The sequence below is a fragment of the Melopsittacus undulatus genome, chromosome 5 (assembly GCF_012275295.1).
Source record: "Melopsittacus undulatus isolate bMelUnd1 chromosome 5, bMelUnd1.mat.Z, whole genome shotgun sequence".
NCBI lineage: Eukaryota > Metazoa > Chordata > Aves > Psittaciformes > Psittaculidae > Melopsittacus > Melopsittacus undulatus.
In genome coordinates this window covers 45,568,812-45,587,723 of record NC_047531.1, presented here as the reverse complement: position 1 = coordinate 45,587,723, position 18,912 = coordinate 45,568,812, and the positions used below count along the sequence as shown (strand labels likewise).

At 48.2% G+C, this 18,912-nt stretch overlaps 1 protein-coding gene across 1 annotated transcript; it reads left to right on the top strand.

Annotated features, from left to right (window-relative positions):
* The first annotated feature begins 5,488 nt into the window (after positions 1 to 5,488).
* On the top strand, positions 5,489 to 16,338 carry MIEF1 (mitochondrial elongation factor 1). Its single transcript, XM_005150338.3, has 7 exons — positions 5,489 to 5,608; positions 5,815 to 6,228; positions 7,548 to 7,670; positions 7,796 to 7,944; positions 8,092 to 8,272; positions 10,637 to 10,899; positions 11,967 to 16,338. Exons 4-7 carry the CDS (start codon positions 7,801 to 7,803, stop codon positions 12,771 to 12,773), a joined length of 1,395 nt encoding a protein of 464 aa, XP_005150395.1. The 5' UTR covers positions 5,489 to 5,608; positions 5,815 to 6,228; positions 7,548 to 7,670; positions 7,796 to 7,800; the 3' UTR covers positions 12,774 to 16,338.
* Positions 16,339 to 18,912: the final 2,574 nt, after the last annotated feature.

Below are 18,912 nucleotides of genomic sequence, written 5' to 3'. Positions count from 1 at the left end.
AGGGCACAGCTTAATATGCTGTTTAGCAGGGACAGTTAATTTTTAATTATTAGTTCAGTTGAATATCATTACTTCTAAATCTCGCTGCTTTAGTGGCTCAGTGGGAGAAGCACTGAGGTCCCTCCTGGCTGGCAGGCGGCCCATGGAGCAGCCAGGGACAGAGTCACCCCAGCCCTGGAGAGCGTCACCAGCAAATGGCTTCACGCTCACGTACCCCCAGCTGCAGGCACCAGCTGCCCTGCTTTCCACGGCACCGCGTCACAGAAGATCTGGCCACAGCCACGACTGAAGGGAGGCATATTCTTGTTTCCTGGCACTGGCACATGTTTCTGCGGCTCATGGGCACACTCATACCCCGGCTGTGTTAGACCTTCACCCTGTAGCAAGCTTTGCAGGGCAAACCAGCCTCAGAGGAGCCATGCAGAACTGTCCCATCAGGGGAAAGTGCTCCAGGTCACTGAGTCGAGAGGCTGACATAAGGGATGTAACGCATGGACAATGGGGAGAGGAGCCTGGCTTGGGGCCAGGCTGCTGCAAGCTTTGCCTTTGTAGCTGCAGCACGGACAAGCACGTTCAGCAAAAGAGTAAAAGATCAGTCCACTTCAGCTAATGCTGCTGTAAGCATCTCTGAGAGCACCAAACACAAACCCTTACTTGGAACTAAGGAAAATTTGGCAGTCCTGACATTTCCAGTGTTTCTGGGTGTGCTTTTATTTCTTAAGCAAAGTGAGAAGAGAAAATAGTCATTACCATCTTTTGAAATTCATTAGAGCTACGCAAGAATACAGATCTTTCAGGGCCATCTCTCTCCTCACCCTGCCAAATGAAATGCAAAATAAAACTCCATTGTTTTGCTCCTATGTTTCTTGTGCCTTATGGCTTGAATCGTGGATGTTCTTGGCTGGAGTCCATCCCAGTAACGATTTAATTTGGGAACCACACTTCACCTTTCTAAAAATAAGGAAAACTGAGAAGAAGACCAAGGAGGCTGTGCTGAATAAAGATCTGAAATGACTTCTCTGGGATCTCAAAGAAAATATGTTACCCAGAGAACGCATAAAATCAAATATTATAAGCCTGCCTCTATGCAGCAAACTCTTTCCTGGCATTTTAGCCCTGTTCTACAGTCTGGACTTTTTCCAAAGAGAGAGCAACAAATCATCACTCATATCTTTTTTATTTTTTCCCCTCAGACACTTAGTGAGAACCAGGCACATACACAAAAATAAAAGAATGTAGAAAACATTTACCCACTTCTGTTTGGTTCCCAGTGTTTTTAAAGCATTTGACTCAAACTGTTACCCAGAACTGACTGTCAAACTATTGCAGAACCAAAACCAGACAGATTTCCCCAAATGAGACAGAAATAAATCTAAGTGCCCATGACTTAATGGGACAAGATGTGCAATAGGTGCTTTCACCTAGAAGAAGAAGAAAAGCAGCAGGATATAGCAGCTCTGCCCTTCTCAGGCTATATGTATATACATGGGTCAAAGCCCACATGATGCTGAGGGTCCTGATACCCCTTATACAAACTGAATCCCATGTTCGTGCTGGGAGGACCTCACTGCACCATGCAGCAGGTGGAGGAGCACACAAAGCCTGGGGTCAGCACGTGGACCCCTGCTCAGGGGGGAATGGTGCCACCAGCTGCAAGCTCTCAGCTCTCTGCAGACACTTCTGCTGCAGAAAGCCCATGAGGCTGTCAGAGTGATGCAAAACTGCAAGGATAACAGGGCTCACAAAACCAGGGTCTGAATGGCTCTGGAAACCTGCAGCACGCAGCTGGTGCACAGTGAAAAATGGGAAGGGGGGGTGGGGTAATAAATAAAAAGAAGTCCCAACAAACCCAGCCACAGGGAAATTTGGCTGAAGAAACAGGAGTTGTGCTGAGAATGGAGGTGAATGCAGACCAATGGCAAAAATACTCCAGCAGCATTTTAAGTTGTTAGGTGGTAAACCTAAGCTTCCCCAGTGACCATCAGTGCAGTCCCTTGCAGCAGCAGCAGCTCTGCATCGAACAGGAGACCACTCACCACTGCCAATGTTTGAGGCTCCCTGGGCTGCAGGGCTGGAGGCTGGGGAGCTGAAAAGTCCCACTTCAGCAGCAGCAGGGCTGGAAGCCTTTCCTTTCTTGCTCCCTGTCAAAAATACACCCTAAGTGTGGCTAGTTACTCTCTGTTACTAAAATGTGGGTCTTGTCTGTAAATCAGGAATGTCCCTTGAAAGGTGCCACCAGAGCCACCATTGGTCCCCTGCCCCTCCTGGCTCATTGCAGCTGGAGAGCAGGAGCTCGAAAGCCATTATTCTTCATGATTACTTGAGAAAAAGTAAAGAACTAGGACTGCAATGCAAGGGAGAGCTGTGGAACAGTTAGGCAGGCAAAAGGCCTCTGGCCATGTCCATTTACTACTAGATATTAAGGGTATTGAGCCCATGCTCAGATGGCAGTTGTGAGTCACTGCCCATCTTCCCTCACATGTTTTGGGATTGTTTTCTGGCTCCTGTAAGATGCCAGAGTTCTGTTTCCAAGCACAGCTTTTTTCCTGACCCTGAAGAGCCCATCCAAGATGCCATTTGTTCTGCAGGTCATGTTCACCTCCCTGCTGCCCAGGGGATGCCCTGCTCCCTGCTGGGAATGGTCCTGCCCTTGCAAAATGGGTGACAGGAAGCCCTGCGGATGGCACTTGACTCCCAGGAGCAGAGACCGCAAGCTGGGCTTGGAGGTGGCTGCTGCTTTTGGTGGCTGTCAGAGCCCATTGCAGGAGCCACTTGAAGAGGAAGACTGGCTGCAAGCATGAGAACACAGCAGAGGAGGGGCGGCCCCAGGGGCTCGCAGGAAGGCAGGGGATGGAGGGATGTGTCTGTGCCTTACCCCGGGTAACAACATGGGTTATTGTGCCCTGTCGCCCATGCTGTCTTTGGTATTTCACAAGATCACTGAGTCCTTTGGGGAAACAAAGGCCATTATTGTTCTCCAGGTGCACAGCTAAGCTGTGTTTCCTCCTCTCTGCCTGCACCTCACCCCATAGGGGCAAGTAAATTAATTTCCTTTCTTGCACAGGCACAGGCTGGAGTCACGGGAGCACCCCATTCCCAGTGGGGTGACGGGCAAAGAAGCCATCAGGCAATAGGCTCTGCAGGAAATAGGGCAGCAGGGACAGCATCCCATCTGGGCGGCAGGACTTTGTGGATGCTGGCTGGGTCCCCACCAGCATGGATGCATGTGGTGGGTCAGCAGAGGATCTGACCAGGTTGAGAAACACATCAGGAAGTGGGCACAGCAAGTGGTCCCGGGTGGGGGTAAGGGGGGGAAAGGGCAGTGGCTGGAGGAGTTCACAACACGCACACAAAGCTGCTGGCGAGGGGCCAGGAGCTGGTGGCCAGACGGAGGTGGGGGGGAAACAAAACTACTAAAACAGGCACTACCCAAGGGGGCCTGCTGGGGAGGGGGAGCTTGTGGAGGCCTGCAGTCCTTGGCTGCCATAGCCAGAGGGCAACAAGGAGAGGATTAGGTCTGTAAGTACATCAGGGGTTTGCTGCATGTAGCTGCGCGGGTTTTGATCCAGACTTGAGATCTGGGCCTGGGCTCATCGGCGCACCTGCCCAGTGGCGACAGAGCCTTGTGAGGAATGAAGTATCTCTGTGGATCAACAACCCAAAGAGGAAGCAGGAAGCTGGGAGGAAGGTTCAAAGATCGATTTTCATTCTGGCAGAAGGGTAGGGAATGTGAGCGCTGCCTCCGAGGTCCTGGATAGCTCAGTGTATGAACTGACAATCTGGAAACAAAGATGAGCAATATACCAAACATTTTTAAGATATGACTCAAAGCTATGGACTCTTGAGGAGATCAGAAAAGGCTGTAAGTGAAAGCACTAATGTGGCAAATGGGCAACACCACATGTTTGCCAAGGCTTAACTGGGCACGTGCAAAGTCAGACAGAAGAAAACAAATCACACGTAAGTATTACAAAGCTCCAGATGGTCTCCAGCAGCTCAGGAAGGGATCTGGATGTCACACAAGCCCTGGTTCTGTGAGTAGCTGCAGCTTAAAAAAAAAGACCAAAAACCAACCTAGCACACACAAAATATTAGCATGCAGAAGGAATAAGGGGAGAATAATGTGGAAAATATGATAATGCTATTATGTAAATCACTAGCATGGCCTCTCTGGGAATACTGTCTGCAGTTCAAGTAAGCCTTTCTCAGAAAGGTCTGATTAGGTGCATGGCAAACTCATTCACGAAGAGAGATCAAGATGATTGGGGTTGTTTATCTCGGAAAGGAAATGAACAAAAGGAGATTGGCACAGACCAGGCCAGTCCGGAGCTTCTGGTTTTCTTCCTGTTCAATTCTATCACTGTCATATCTGATGCATGAGAAATGCATGAAGTGATGTGGCTCTTCTCTGTCACACACAGTTTGCTCTTTCTCTTACCCTCTTCACCAGAGAAGGTATGACACATGTGGTAGTGTTTCGTGTTTTGGTAGGATCTGGGGAGGAGGAGGACGTGCCTAAGGAAGAATCATTACTCCGAAGAGTAGGAATAAGGTAGGGAAGGCAAGAATGGAAAAGGAGGATTTGCACGTTGACAAAGCGGCAGAAGGACCTGGCTTCAAGAGGCTCCTTCCATCTCCTCAGGCAGACCCTGGAGAGGCTGCCAACTACTGCCCTTCTCCCGGAACCCTAGATGCTCCTAGACCAGGCCCTGGGGTTCCTTGGAGGCAAAGATAAGGAGCTTGAATTTGGTTGGCTATTCAGTAAAAAGCATCAGGGTGGTCGGAGGTACCTTCAGACTGAAGAAATGAAGAAACCTGCTCTACTTACCCAACATTACCATGCACAGCCAGCAGCGACCACAACAGCCTGTGCTATGGATGCTGACATGCTGCTGCAGTGTTGCTCACACGAGGCCGTTTGATGGCATTTAGGCCTCTCAGACCCAGAGCAGCAAACGGAAAAGCCCTATTAGCGCTGTTCTGGGCCACGGGAAGCACGCCTAAGGGCACACAGAGCAGCCAAGGCCAACAACCCAGCCCATTTCACCACAGCACACGAAGTCCAGGCTGCTAACCACACCCTCCATGGCAGTACAGCCCGGCTGCCCCAGCCTGGGCTGTCCCCGGCCAGCCCTGGCCCCTCCAGGCCACACCGCGGGGGTCTCACTCGTGCCCTCAGCCCTTCCCCAAAGCCTCTCAGGGTGTCTCCGCCGCCTCATCACGAAGCGGTCACCCCCTGAGGGACACGGTCCCCTCGAGCCGAGCCCAACCGGGACCGGGATGGGGGCAGTCCCGCTCCCCGCCGGCAGGGGGCAGCCTCCGGGCGTGGGCTCGCAGCGAGGAGCGTCCCCTCCCCCTCTCCATCAGGCGGCAAGCACTGAGCGGCGCCCGGCCGGTAGGGGGAGCTAGCGCCGCGCCGCCACAGCGGCAGCCGGAAGGGACGGTTTGGGCCCCGGCGAGCTCGCACGACGATTGGCGGAGGCCGGGGTCGTGCTCCGGAAGCGGCTTGGCCATGTTGGTGGGTGACCCCGGGAGCGGAGCCGGGAGGCCGGCAGCGGTGGGGTCTGCCGGTGGGCAGCGGTTACCGTGAGGGACCCGGTCCGGCACGGTGAGTGCGCGGCTCTGGGCTTCAGGGCCTAGTGTGGGGTACATCCCAGTGCGGGGCCTCTGCGGGGAGCGGGGCCTGCCGGCGGCCCCCCACAGCAGCAGCAGGGCCCCATTACAGAGCCCGTTATATGGGGCGCGCTGTTGGACGGTGACGTCTCTCTGGGAGGGAAAAGCTGACTGGGATCCCGCTCTTGGGCATTTCCCTAGGTTGCCGTTCCCGCGAACATCCCCCATGGCAGCGTGGTCCCGGCAGGCTGTGCTGACCCTGTACCGCGCTCTGCTGCGCCACGGTCGTGGGCTGCGCTACACCGACCGGGATTTCTACCTGGCTTTCATCCGCCGCGAGTTCCGCAAGAACCAGGGGCTGCAGCGGCTGGAGGACAAGGAAAGGCAGTTGGAGAAGGGGCAAGCTTTCCTGCAGAGCAAGCTCGGGGGCCTGGTCTAAAGAGTCCCTATCGTTCCTTTTGGCCCCACTGCCCTCTTCCTTCCAAATCCCCTCGCCAACCGAAAGAGATGATTAACACTCCCTAACCACCATTGCTTTGAAGAAGTCGGGAAGGTGCCTTCACAGGCACAGCAGGAGGGCCCTCCTGTTCTCGTTACAAATGCATTAGGTCACAGGTAGGTCATTTACAATGATACAACCATGTTCTTTGTATTGCTGTTACAGTTACCTTTGTGAAAGTGCATTTTTTCTGCCTAGGGATGAAGAGTGTCTGGGTTCCTGGTTCATCCTGGTTCATTCATACTGAGGTTGTAGCTTGGTCTTAGAAAGACCCAAGGAGAGTTTTAAACCACTTAAATCAGGCAGAGTCTGAGCTTTTGACACTGGCTTAGAAAACAGAATTTGATTCAGATTGTGAGAGTTTTGTGTTTTCATGCTGGTTGACTGAGGATCCATCTATGGGTATAGCGGTGACAAAGTGTTTTTTACATGTTGTTGGCCAGGGAGACTCTTCAGAATCATAGAATAGTTAGGGTTGGAAAGGACCTTAAGATCATCTAGTTCCAACCCCCTGCCATGGGCAGGGACACCTCACACTAAACCATATCACCCAAGGCTTCATCCAACCCGGCCTTGAACACTGCCAGGGATGGAGCATTCATAACCTCCCTGGGCAACCCATTCCAGTGCCTCACCACCCTCACAGTAAAGAATTTCTTCCTTGTATCCAATCTAAATCTCCCCTGTTTAAGTTTTAACCTGTTACCCCTTGTCCTGTCTTTGAAGTTAAACATCAAGATGAGGTTAAGTGGGAAACAAAAGTACGGGTGTAAGAAAACATTAATGTTCGTTGTCCAGAAACTGATTCTGGGAGTGGATTCTCTGAAGCTTTTGATTTGTTAGGGATAAGCGGTTGACCATTCCTGCATTGACTTGTCTGTGAGCAAAACTACATGCGTTAGAGTAAGAAAATAAATTAGCATAAAAAGCACCATGCTTTGTTTTGAGAAGCCCAGATTTAAAAGACCTGAATGGTCATAGATTTTTACATAATATATGGGATTTTATTGCAAAATATTGCTCAAGTATTACTTTCTTTTTTAAAAAAAGTATTAGGTGATTGCACAGTTATAGAATGATAAAATGGTTTGTGTTGGAAAGGACCTTAAGATCATGTACTTCTAACCCCTGCCATGAGCAGGGATGCCTCACACTAGACCTCACACCACCAGACCATGTCCAACTTGGGCCTTGAACACTGCCAGGGATGGAGCATTTACCACTCCTTTAGGCAGCCTATTTCAGTGCCTCAGCACCCTCATAGTAAAGAACTTCTTCCTTATATCTAACCTAAACTTCCCCTGTGTAAGTTTGAACCCATTACCCCTTGTCCTATCACTACAGACCCTGATGAAGAGTCCTTCTCAGCATCCTTGTAGGCTCCCTGCTTTGATGATTAGAACCCCCGCGTCAACTCTGGGATGTCTTTCTCCAGGTTATAAATGGAGCTGGAAGCAAAAGAAATGCTGTCATTGCAGAGCTTGGTCAATACTGTTACCATGTGTCTGAGAATAAGCAGCTTTTTGAAGGAAGATAATTAAAGAGGCTGCAGAATTAGGTAGGCTCTTCCTATGGCTCTGTGCTAACAGCCCAAGAGCTGTGAGCGTGGGGTGGAGGAGAAGGGAGTGAACCGTTGGGGTTATGTGTTTTGACCTGTTTGCTTAATGCTTCTGCTCCTTCCAGGTGAGATGGCGGGCGCTGGGCAGCGCAAAGGGAAGAAAGATGACAACGGCATCGGCACAGCCATTGACTTTGTGCTGTCCAATGCTCGGCTTGTGCTGGGTGTGGGTGGAGCTGCCATGCTGGGCATCGCCACACTGGCTGTCAAACGGGTGAGCATGGGAGCACTGGGGCCCTGGAAAGAGGGAATGGGAAAAGCCCCCAGGTTTCCTGGGGCTAGGATGGATGGTGCTAGGCTGGATAAAATGCAAGTGATAAGCTCTTAATGACTCAAACTGTGCCTGCTGATGTTGCTTTAGATGTACGACCGGGCAATCAGTGCTCCCAGCAGCCCCACTCGCTTGAGCCAGTCAGGAAAGAGGAGCTGGGAAGAGCCAAACTGGCTGGGCTCCTCTTCACGCTTACTGACCCAGGACATGAAGACTAGCCTCAGCCGTTCCCTGCAGACCCTTCCCACTGATCCTTCAACAGCAGACACAGGTAAGGCACAGAGGGATACTTCTGCATTACAGAGTCATCCAGGCCTGTAAACCTTGTATGCATTTAAAGGATCACAGGAAAGAGAATGCTCTGTGTATCTCAGGGTTCTGATATTTTCTTTTAAGCAAGTCTATTAGTAACTTCAAGAATTAAAGTCAGATTGGAAAGTAGTAAATAATAGTCATCTGTTTGCATTCTTCATTCCTCTTATGGTTATGAGCTTTATTTTCCCTTAGTCTTTTATCTTTCAAGCTGAAAACTGGGCAATCTTTCCTGATTAAAAAAAAAAAAAAACATTCCATTCCTTTCAAGCTCTTTGTTGCTTTTCTGGACTATTCCAGGTTTATTGTGTTTTTTTTTTTTTAAGAGCGGAATACGCAAACTGCGAACATACTAGCGTTTTATAACAGTATTTTCAACGTTATTTCTACCATTTTCCTAATAATTTCTGTAATGCTGTTTGCCTGTTTAGTGCTGTTTATCACTAAGTTAGTCTTCAACAGGCTATGAAAAGTGACCTGCAATTCTCCTTCTGAGTGGGACAGTAAGTAATTTAGAGTCTCTCAGTGTTTGTTATATGTGTTTGCTTGTTTTTTCTCACTGATTTTATCTTCTACCCCTGATCACTTCAGGAAACATATACTTGGAGATTTAAAATGAAAATTAGAATCAGGCTTTCAACTTGATTTCCAGATTCTCTGAGGGAAAGTCAGCTTCAGGATGGCAATGGATTTTCTGCTGAGGATTAGGCACAGCTAGGCAGCTGTGTTAAATGGGGTCTGGATCATTTGATGAGAATCCCCAAAGACGAGGATTGAGGAATACAACCACTGTTGATGGTGTTTTGCGTTTTTGACTTAGATATGACTTAAAATGGAAAAATAAGTGATTTTTGTTTCATGAACAGGCAATGAAGTCTGGTTCCCTGTGGTTTTGTGGGCCATTTCCTTTTCACACAAAACCTCAGATCTGTCCAAAGCCTCCAGTGGGACAAGAGACAGCAGCTGCTGAGGTTGGGCGAGATGTGTTTGTGTGCAGCTTGGTCAGCCATTCTGCATGTGCTGTGTGGCCAAATGCCTGTTGCCGAACAGCTGTGCAACAGCTGATTGCCTTAGTGGGACCACTGACTTGAGGTTTCTCCTGCACCTGTTAGATACTAGAGCCCTTCCAAAGACCTCTTAGGTCTGTAATTCTCATTGATAACTTCTGAAATTCTTGGTCCGTATTAAAGGAATTCTGAAAGGTAGATGGCAACACTGCATTTCTTTAGGAAGCCAGTCAGAAAAAAGGGCTTGGAGAATGTATGCAGGTTAGACACTGCTTAATAATGCAGGCAGCAGCATGAAGCATTGTATTGTGCCTAAGAGTGGGCCCTCTGTTCTTTGGTCAGTGACAGCTTGAGGGAAGTTTGAGTTTGGGGCTATGACTGCCTGAGCTCTGCTGGCCCCAAGGTCTGTCACTGCATCATCCTGATAAGTGTTGGTCAGGCTCCTAACAACTATTTCATTACACGGTGGTGTGATCTTCTCTGATCTTATTCACTAGTCAGGACTGGGTTTTGCTGATAATCTGTAAAAATCCATTATAATGTTAAAAACTTAATGAGATCATGATGGTTATTGAAGAGTGTCTTACCCACTGGTCTGGCATTGTGCTGAGAGCTTCTGAAATGGTAACAGTGCTCAATTTTTGATGGAATTGAACTGGAGTGCTGGCCACATAACCATTAACATCATGTGCAAGGAAGTAATCTTAGTCTGTTCTGGCTAAACTCCAAATCTAGTAATTTGTTTTTATCTAGTTTTTTGCTTGTAGTAGTATCTTTTGAAGTTTCTCAGCACCTCCCTGTGGAGACAGTGTTCTCACAGGAGAATGGATATTTGGTACATGAGCTCTGAATAACTTCGAGGGATACAGCAAGGCCATGGAAGGCCCGAGGAAGCCTAAGCAAGCAAGATAAGAAGAAGCTGTAATTCACTGAGTTATGAGAACTGTGGACTGTTGGCAAGCGTTCGAGGTCAAGTTCTCACACCTGTGCTTAACCAATTATATGTTAGTCACTAAGGGTCTTCAAGACAAGTATCCAATCATGATATGCCAAATTGCTGTAGGTGTGTGTAAGCAATAGTATCTAAGGAGTTAATGCTTTGCAATAAATGGCTTTTTGTCTGGTCATACTGATCTCTGACTGAGTCCGTTCCGCGGCACCTCCCTTTTGACTGGTACCTGTGTAAAGCACGCAAAATGTCCGCTAAACACTTTTTGAGTCTTCGGAGGCGGCACTTCGTGCTGCAGATTTTCTTCTGCGGATCACTTCATGGTGAGACACTGCAGAGGATCAACAGTTTTCCTTCTGTCTTGCAGACTTTTTCCGACCCACAAAGCCCAAGCCATCTGCCAAGAGGAGTCAAGTGGAGCTGAAAAAATCTCGCCTTCGCCTGTCTCTGCAAGAAAAGCTTTTTGCATATTACCGAAGGAAGGTGGCTATCCCAGCGGATGAGCAGGCCCGGGCCAAGCAGGCAGCTGTGGATATCTGTGCTGAGCTGCGCAGCTTCCTACGTGCCAAGCTGCCGGACATGCCACTGCGTGACATGTACCTCAGTGGCAGCCTCTATGATGATCTGCAGGTAATTCCTGGGGCCACATGACCGGTCATTATCCAGAAGGCTGATGAGGCAGGGGCATCTCAGGCTTCCCTCTTGGCAGTGCTGTGTCAGCACAGCATTACTCTGTAATAAGGCTCCTGGTGTCGCCTTTCCCACAGTGGAGCCAGGCATTTATTTCTGCAGTACTGTTGGAACAGGCGTGACCAGGCTGCTCTGGCGCTGTTGGCAAAGCATTTGCTTTCTGCTGGTTTATTTCTCTGGATTATCTCAGCCCTTCTTTCCTTCCCCTCTGACTCTCCCTTTAGCTGTTTGTTTCTTGCTGTTTCTGTGGTAGACCTGTGTTTTCTCTCAGTCCCTTCTGTCTCCTTCCACATACATGATATTCCCCTAGAACTCCCGTGTATTCATACTGGTCTTCCATTGGACAGCAGCCCCTGCTGCATACCTTCCTGATGTGAAGGTGCCCATGGCTGTAGTGAGTGATTCAGAGGTACACTTTTTTGTTTGAGTCAGAGCTCTGGAGCGAAGCGTCGAGGGTCCAGTGAAATTTAGATCTGAGGTCTTAATCACATTGGTGAAAAGGGATGGTTAGTGACCTTTATCCAAACAACGTAGCAGACCAGGTGAGAGCAGTACCTGGTTGTACAGTGGGATAATTAAACTTTGCCAATTTAAGTTTGGCTAGAAACTTTATACTCTGCTTCCTGTTTTATATTACCATGTGCTGCTGTGCCCTGGGCCAGCTGCATCTCACATCCAAGGAGTGGACTTAGAGTAATAGGAGGCAAAATGAGTCATCTATACGCAGTCCATGATAGGTCCTGAAGTATTTAAAGATTTCAAAGAAGGACATACTGTATAAGCATTAGCTGGGGTTTTACATTGGAGTTATCCCCCTGATCATGGGAAATAGTCCTTCAGAATGTCCTTTGACAAAAGGAGGCAGTGCATCCCATACAGAGAGGAGAGTAAAGACAGCTGAATCCTTACTCCAGGTTCCTTTGAACAGAAGGCTATTTAAAGGTGGTGGATAAAAGTGAGTGGAGAGGGACAGCATGTTCTTTACTGACTCTTCTCTCTTGTGAAAGGTAGTGACAGCTGACCATATCCAGCTTATTGTGCCTCTGATGCTGGAGCAGAACCTGTGGTCGTGCATCCCTGGGGAGGACACTATCATGAACATTCCTGGCTTCTACTTGGTGCGTCGGGAAAACCCAGAGTACTTTCCACGTGGAAGCAGCTACTGGGACCGCTGTGTGGTGGGGGGTTACCTTTCCCCCAAAACTGTAGCGGACACCTTTGAGAAAGTTGTAGCTGGTTCCATCAACTGGCCAGCAATTGGGACTCTCTTGGATTACGTGATCCGTCCAGCAGCTCCCCCAGCTGATTTGACACTGGAAGTCCAGTATGATCCAGAACGACACCTATATATTGATTTCCTTCCATCCCTGACTCTGGGTGACATCATCCTTGTGGCCAAACCCCATAGATTGGCCCAGAATGACAATTTGTGGCGACTGAGCCTGCGGCCAGCAGAAACAGCTCGTCTCCGGGCCCTGGACCAGTGCGATTCTGGCTGCCGTTGCTTATGCCTGAAGATCTTGAAAGCGGTATGCAAGTCAAACCCAGCCCTGGGTCACCTCACTGCCAGCCAGCTCACCAATGTCATCCTGCACCTATGCCAAGAAGAGTCTGACTGGTCCCAGGACATGCTGGCTGATCGTTTTTTGCAGACGCTGAAGGGGTTGATCCGATACTTGGAGGCAGGAGTCCTCCCTAGTGCTCTAAACCCCAAGGTGAACTTGTTTTCAGAGCTCACCCCTGAAGAAGTGGATGAGTTGGGCTATACTCTCTACAGCTCTCTGTCAGAGCCAGAGGTCTTGCTGCAGACATAATGGGGCCTTACCTAGAGAAGTATTGATAGGGTTTAGCCACAATGGATTTTGATTACCACAAAATATGTCTCCTCCATCTCTCTCTCTTTCTCTTTCCTCTCCCTCCCCCACCCCCCCTACCTCCCCCACTCCCTTCCTTTTGGTTCATTCTTATTTCCTGCTGTGGAGTACGTGCTCCCACTGAATTTCTTGGTGCTACTGGTCCATTTCCACCATCTCTGCCCCAACAGGTACCCACTGGCTACAGAAAAAGGGGCTAAAAAACTGCAGCTGTTAAGATCCTCACAGCCATTCTGCCAATATTTTAAGTGTCTACCAAAAAAAAACAAAACAAACTATGCACTTCTTTTTCCTGTAGTGCAGTTACTGCAGTTGAGTTCATTTTGGTCTGAAGAAGGTGGAACTGGGCTGGTAAATCCAGTGACAATTTCAGCAGACTTGCATTGAGATCCTTTCCTCCAGCCTGACTTTGCCCTATGTTTCTTTTTCCCTCCTGTTCCACATTGTCTCCTCTTTTATTTTTTGGGTTTTTAGGTCTTTTTGGTCCCTTTGACCCAGTCATGCAGGGCAGACTGAGGGAGGTGTTTTGGATAGGGTTGTTTTTTTGTATTTCTGATGACACTGGCAGTATTTAGGGCTGTAGAGCTTGGAACAGGAGAATGCCCAGGGATTCTGCTCCTACAGAGCCTTCTCATCCTTGGCAGGAGTAAGGGCTGAGGCTTTTCCGGTCTGCTGCAACACAGCTTCCAGTATGGGCAGTTCTCACTGAAGCCATCATAAGGGAACAAGAAGCCTTTGTGGTCTGGCTGTGTTATGAGGCCGAAGGAGCAGGGCTTGCTATTCCTGCCTAGCCAGATCTGTTGGATGTCGCTGGTGGGAATGGCCCTGGGGAATGGAGAACAGGGCAGCTCCTTGGATGTCTCTGGCCTAGAGGAGGAGAGGCTGATCATGGGGGAGGGGTGGGAGACACACATGGGAACAGGGATTATTTTTTTCATCTTTTTCCCAGGAGATTATGGCTGTTCTGCTTTATAAGGGGTGGAAGCAGGACTACATGCCTCAAAGGGCTCTGTGATAAGCACACGTAAGCCAGATTCTCACCAGCCTTAGATCTGTGAAGGTGACAGGACTGAACTGATGTCATCAGCAAGTCTCTGTCTCATACACTGTTATTAGGGTACATATGCAGAGATGGCATTTGGAGATACGTTGTCTTTGCCATCTGCTTTCAGTGTGTGTTTTAGTCTCCTCCCCAGCCACCTCAGAACTGAGGCTGTCCATCCCCTTCCTCATTCCCATGCGCTGACTTTCCAGTGCTCCCAGTTTACAATTACTCTTGGAAAGCTGGTGAGGGCACACCTTCCCGTTCTGTTTGGATCTGTTAGTAATGCAGTTTTGCCCACTCCTGCTTACAGCTGCTGTCAAGCTGTTCTCTTTTAGCTGCCCTCTCGCTGCTGACCATGGTATGGGTTTCAAGGGGCAGCTGTGGCACTGCTGGTCTCCTGAACTAGCCATGTAGTCTTTCTGTACTCTTCATTAAGCCTTCTGGCCTCCTGACTTCAAAGAGGGGGAAAGAAGTTGTCCTCCCGAGTCTCTCTCAAAGATCAGTTGTCATTACAGAAGCATACTTTTTCCCTTTAGCACCTTTTTCCCCCTTGTTGTCCAGCCTCCCTTGCCAATGGAAGGAGGTACTGCACCAGCAGTTTGGAGGGAGCGGGAATTCTTTTTTCTTCCCTTCCTCTCAGGGCTTCCCCCATTTGACAGCGAAGTTTCGAGATGAGTTTCAGGAGCAGAACCATAGAGGGGAGTCTTTAGTCCTTGCTTTCTTTTTAGGGGCAGTGCTGGTGAGATGAGGGAAGGAGCATCTTTCCCTGGACAATCTGTCCATTTTAGCCAGGATGTCAGATAGTATTCCTATACAGCGATAATGCAATGTTAAGTTATTTAATCCTTAGGTACTGCTATTTTCTAGACTGCCAGATGAATACTTTGAAGTCTGTGTGTGTATATAAAGTCCGTAAGTGTATAAAAGGTTAACACAAGTTTCGTTTGTATGATTCTGTGTTTTGTAAGTTTTGCAGCAGTCAGTGTTGGTCAGCTGTTGATTGCTTTTCACTCTGGTTCCCAGATTTTCTTCTCCTCTTCCTTTCCCTGCCTTCCACTGCCTTTCTGATGTCAGCCTTCCTAGCCTAAAAGCAAACAGATGAGACTTGGAGCCTATGAGCTATTGGGGGAAATTCCCTTTTCTTCTAATTACTTGAAGGTCAACAAAAATATTAAAATATGTGGGTTGTCAGGAGTCCCCTGTAAGTTCATTTCTTCAGTGTCATCTCACCCCTTCACTTGGTGCTGACTCCAATACCATGGTCTTCACATTGAATGCTGTTGAGCAGCAGCATGGTTTGGAATGATCAAAACTATAGAAACAAAGAAAGGTGAAGCATAAACAGAAGGAAGCCAATGTCTAAGCTGGCTTGTGTCACATACATGTCTCTTTTTACACATGAATGCTTTTACTTCTTCCTGGCAACCTAATGAATTAATATTTTATGGCCATTTCTTGCTGCTATTGAGCTCAATTTGTGTATCAAATGGAGACTGAAGCTGCCTTCTTGCCTTTTCTGTAGCCTTTGCTCCACTTCACTTGAATCACTCCCATCAGTTCTTCCCTTCAGTTGTACCCTCCTCTGAGCTAGCCACAAGCCCGTTCTCGGGAGGCAAATGCTCACTTCCTACAGGCAGCTACCCCAGTGGGCAATAGCTGCCCTGGCAGTGGCAGTCTCAGTAGAGGCCAAAGATGTAATGTGTCACAGGGACACTGCAACGAGGAGTATTTCAAGAGTGGGGTCAGGCATAAAGGAGCAACAGAGGCCAGGAAGAAGGAGTAGGGTAAATCTTCAAGAAGCTTACATAATGCTAAGCTACATAATTACACCCAGCCTGTGTGTCAGACAGACTGTTGCAGCATCTTTAGAACTGGCACCTTTCAGTATTAAATGCTGTATATGTGTGGATGTACAGCCCAGAGGGCTGTCTCACCTATAGGTAGGCTCCTTCCTAGTCAAAGCTATAGCACAAAGCAGGGGGACCTAAAGATGAATGTGAAGAGGGCAGCTCCCAGCCACCTTCGTGGCAGAGCTGCTCAGAGACAAATTGATTGTAAGAGGCCCGGTGTGTGCATTTGGTTGCTTGCTGCCTGGGCTCTTAAAGATGCTTCCCACAAGATTGTCATCTTGTTCCCTGTAACCATGGGGCGAGGACCAGCTTGCTTAGCTGTGGGGTTTCACTGTTGCTGAGCTCCACTGTTAATCCTTAAAGTCAGATGGATTTTGTTTCCCACGTGTTTGAAAGCAATTATGAAAGAAAGAGGCTGCTTTCTGCCTCCTGGTGAGCTGCCGTCAGGGCCCTTATTCTTAGCATGTGGATACTTGCAATGAGAAATGAAGAGATGATGCCCCATCTCTCCCAGGCCTGGAGGCTGCAGATTTGTAAAGGGGAAAGTCTTAAGTGCATGGTCTGTGACAGAGTGCGTGAGATTCTGGAATAAAATGACTTTCCACAGTTTCCTGGTTGTCTCTGGTGTGTTTATAAACAAAAGAGCATCTCTCAGTGCATCACCTTCACCCTGACACAATTCTGCACCGCACCAGTGGCGTGGAGTCAGTCTTCGCTTGGAGACTGATGTGCCCCTTGGTGATTCACTTGCTTTCCCTTTGTGGCTCTCTGCAACTCCTCTTGAGAGAGCAGTCAGCTCGGTGCTGCAGCTTTCTGGCTCCTGGCAGCATTCACACCAGTCACAAGATGATGCATAATTATGGCACTGCACCTCCCATCCTTTCTCTGATAGCTGCATGCCTGGGCAGGCATCTGCTTTTCATGTGGTTCCCCAGACTTCGCTGGCTTCTGTACCTCTTAACATTAAACTTTCCTGTACAAGCTCCCCTGCCCTTGCTCAGTCGTGTTTCTTTCTCTGTGCCCATCCTCTCCCTGGCCAGATGCGCTCCCCCACTTATCCAAGCATCAGCCTTGAGGCAGTGAGGAAGCCACTGTGCCAGGGGTCTGTGATCTAATCTAAGCTCTTCCAAGTAAGACCCAGATTTATGTGCCTGCTTAGGGTGTGGCAGAAGTGTTGAATGTCAAGTAAAGCACAAAGTGATGCTGCTTTTGATGGATCCCAGGCTCCTTACTTGTGGGAAGGCATTCTATGGGGACATTGTCCTGTGAGCCTTGTTTTAATGAGGACTTGGCAATTAGCATTTAACAATCTTGGAGGCTCAGGGGAGACCTTAGAGCAGCTTCCAGTACCTAAAAGGGGCCTACAAGAAATCTAGAGAGGGACTTTTTACAAGGACATGTAGTGACAGAACAAGGGAGAATGGCTTTGAACTAAAAGGGTAAACTTAGGTCAGCCATGAGGACAAAGTTCTTCCCTGTGAGGGTGGTGAAGCACTGGCACAGGCTGCCCAGAGAAGCTGTGGCTGCCCCATCCCTGGCAGTGTTCAAGGCCAGATTGGACAGGGTTTGGAGCAACCTGGTCTGGTGGAAGGTGTCCTTGCCCATGGCAGGGGTTGGAACTGGATGAGTTTTAAGGTCCCTTCCAATTCAAACCAGTCTGAGATTCTGTGATACAAAGGGAATCTACATCTCTAAAGCTTTTTTTTTTCTGATACCCCTCACCTATAGTGTTTTGGGCTTTTTCCGTTAATCTGTTCTGTGGTAGAAACAGATCATATGAGATCAAGCACATTACACATCATATGGAGCCTTATGGGAACAGCTAAAATGAGCTGCTTTGTGCAATCTGTGCCAGACATTACAGCCTCAAGTTAATGCCCCTGGAAAGCCTAGAGCTTGCAATACATGTTTAATGTATGCAGTGGTTTGCACTTTTGCATAAAAGCTGTCCTGGCATGAACACGGAGGAAAGATCAAAAGATATGGATTTGTTTAATGTAGTGAAGAAATAATTGAGGGGAGTTAGGGTAATTATTTCAAGTATGGAAAAGGTTGCTACAAAGAACAGCATAAGTGGTTCTCCGGGCTGCAAAGACTCTGTGTCTCTCCTCTTCTTAGCCTAAGGAACAAACAGCTTAGGAGGAAGATGAATTCTGGAAAAGCAAAATATTGTACGTGCTTTGTTATATAACCACAGCTCTGTCCTGGAAATGAAGCAGTAAAATTACATTTTACTGATTTATTTTTGCCTGTCCTCATTTTAAACAAATAAATACATAAACTCCAGCCTGACTGTCCTGTGGCTGATCTTAGGCTGGGGGAGAGGGGGAGAGGATGACTGTACCCCAGATATGAGATTATCATGTTAAAGCATTGAACTAGATTATGAATGTTTCTTTTCTTCCCCAAAGACTTCATTGCCTCTGAGGGGATTTTTAAGGTTTATTTTAATACTCTAAATTCTGGAAAAGATGCAGACAGCTGCTGTTTTTTAAATTTAGTTTCATGGAAAAAAGAGGGGCCTCTTCCAAATGAGGAGGCTCTCTTTCAGGTAAGGTAAAATATGTTGATCTGCTCCCTGCACTTGGGTATGATTCGATGGCTCCAGAATGGTTCACTGAATCTGCAACTGCATCTTGAAACGCAGGGCTTTGCTCACAGATGCAGCAAGCAAGAAATGGGAGATTTCCCCTCCTGCCAGTGAAACCCAGTATTGGCTCCCAGCCGTAGGAGGACTGCTGCAGTCTAGACACTTGGAGAACTGTTCGAGGTATCTGGATCTTACCTTCTTTATCCTTGTCAGGCTGAGTTATGGTCTGAGTGGTTTGAGAAATACCCTCCCGCTCTCTTTTTTAAGATTCAACTTAAAATAGCTCTCATGTAACAGGTATGTCCCCTACACAATGGGAGATAGCAGAGTCTGAAAGTTTTTCTAATGTACTCTGAGAAGGGCAGCATTATCCACAAGTCACAGAGCCAGAAATGTGGTGACGAGCAGGCTAATAATGTCTTCGTAAGTATGTGATCCTGTGGAATAATCCTGCAAAGGTAAGGCAAAAAAAGAGTGGTCTAACCAACAGGTAAGGCACAGAAGATCTGAAATCATTCTGTACATGATAGCGTTCTCATCATTTTATGAATAGCAGGAGAGTGGGAGACAGTTTGGCTCGTGGAACTCAAACTT

Bases quoted from the DNA above. Each gene is read 5' to 3' on its own strand.
- MIEF1 (XM_005150338.3), top strand. From the start codon at position 7,801: ATGGCGGGCGCTGGGCAGCGCAAAGGGAAGAAAGATGACAACGGCATC. The intron at 8,273-10,636 runs GTAAGGCACAGA...TCTGTCTTGCAG, and splicing joins TCCTTCAACAGCAGACACAG to ACTTTTTCCGACCCACAAAG. The intron at 10,900-11,966 runs GTAATTCCTGGG...CTCTTGTGAAAG, and splicing joins GCCTCTATGATGATCTGCAG to GTAGTGACAGCTGACCATAT.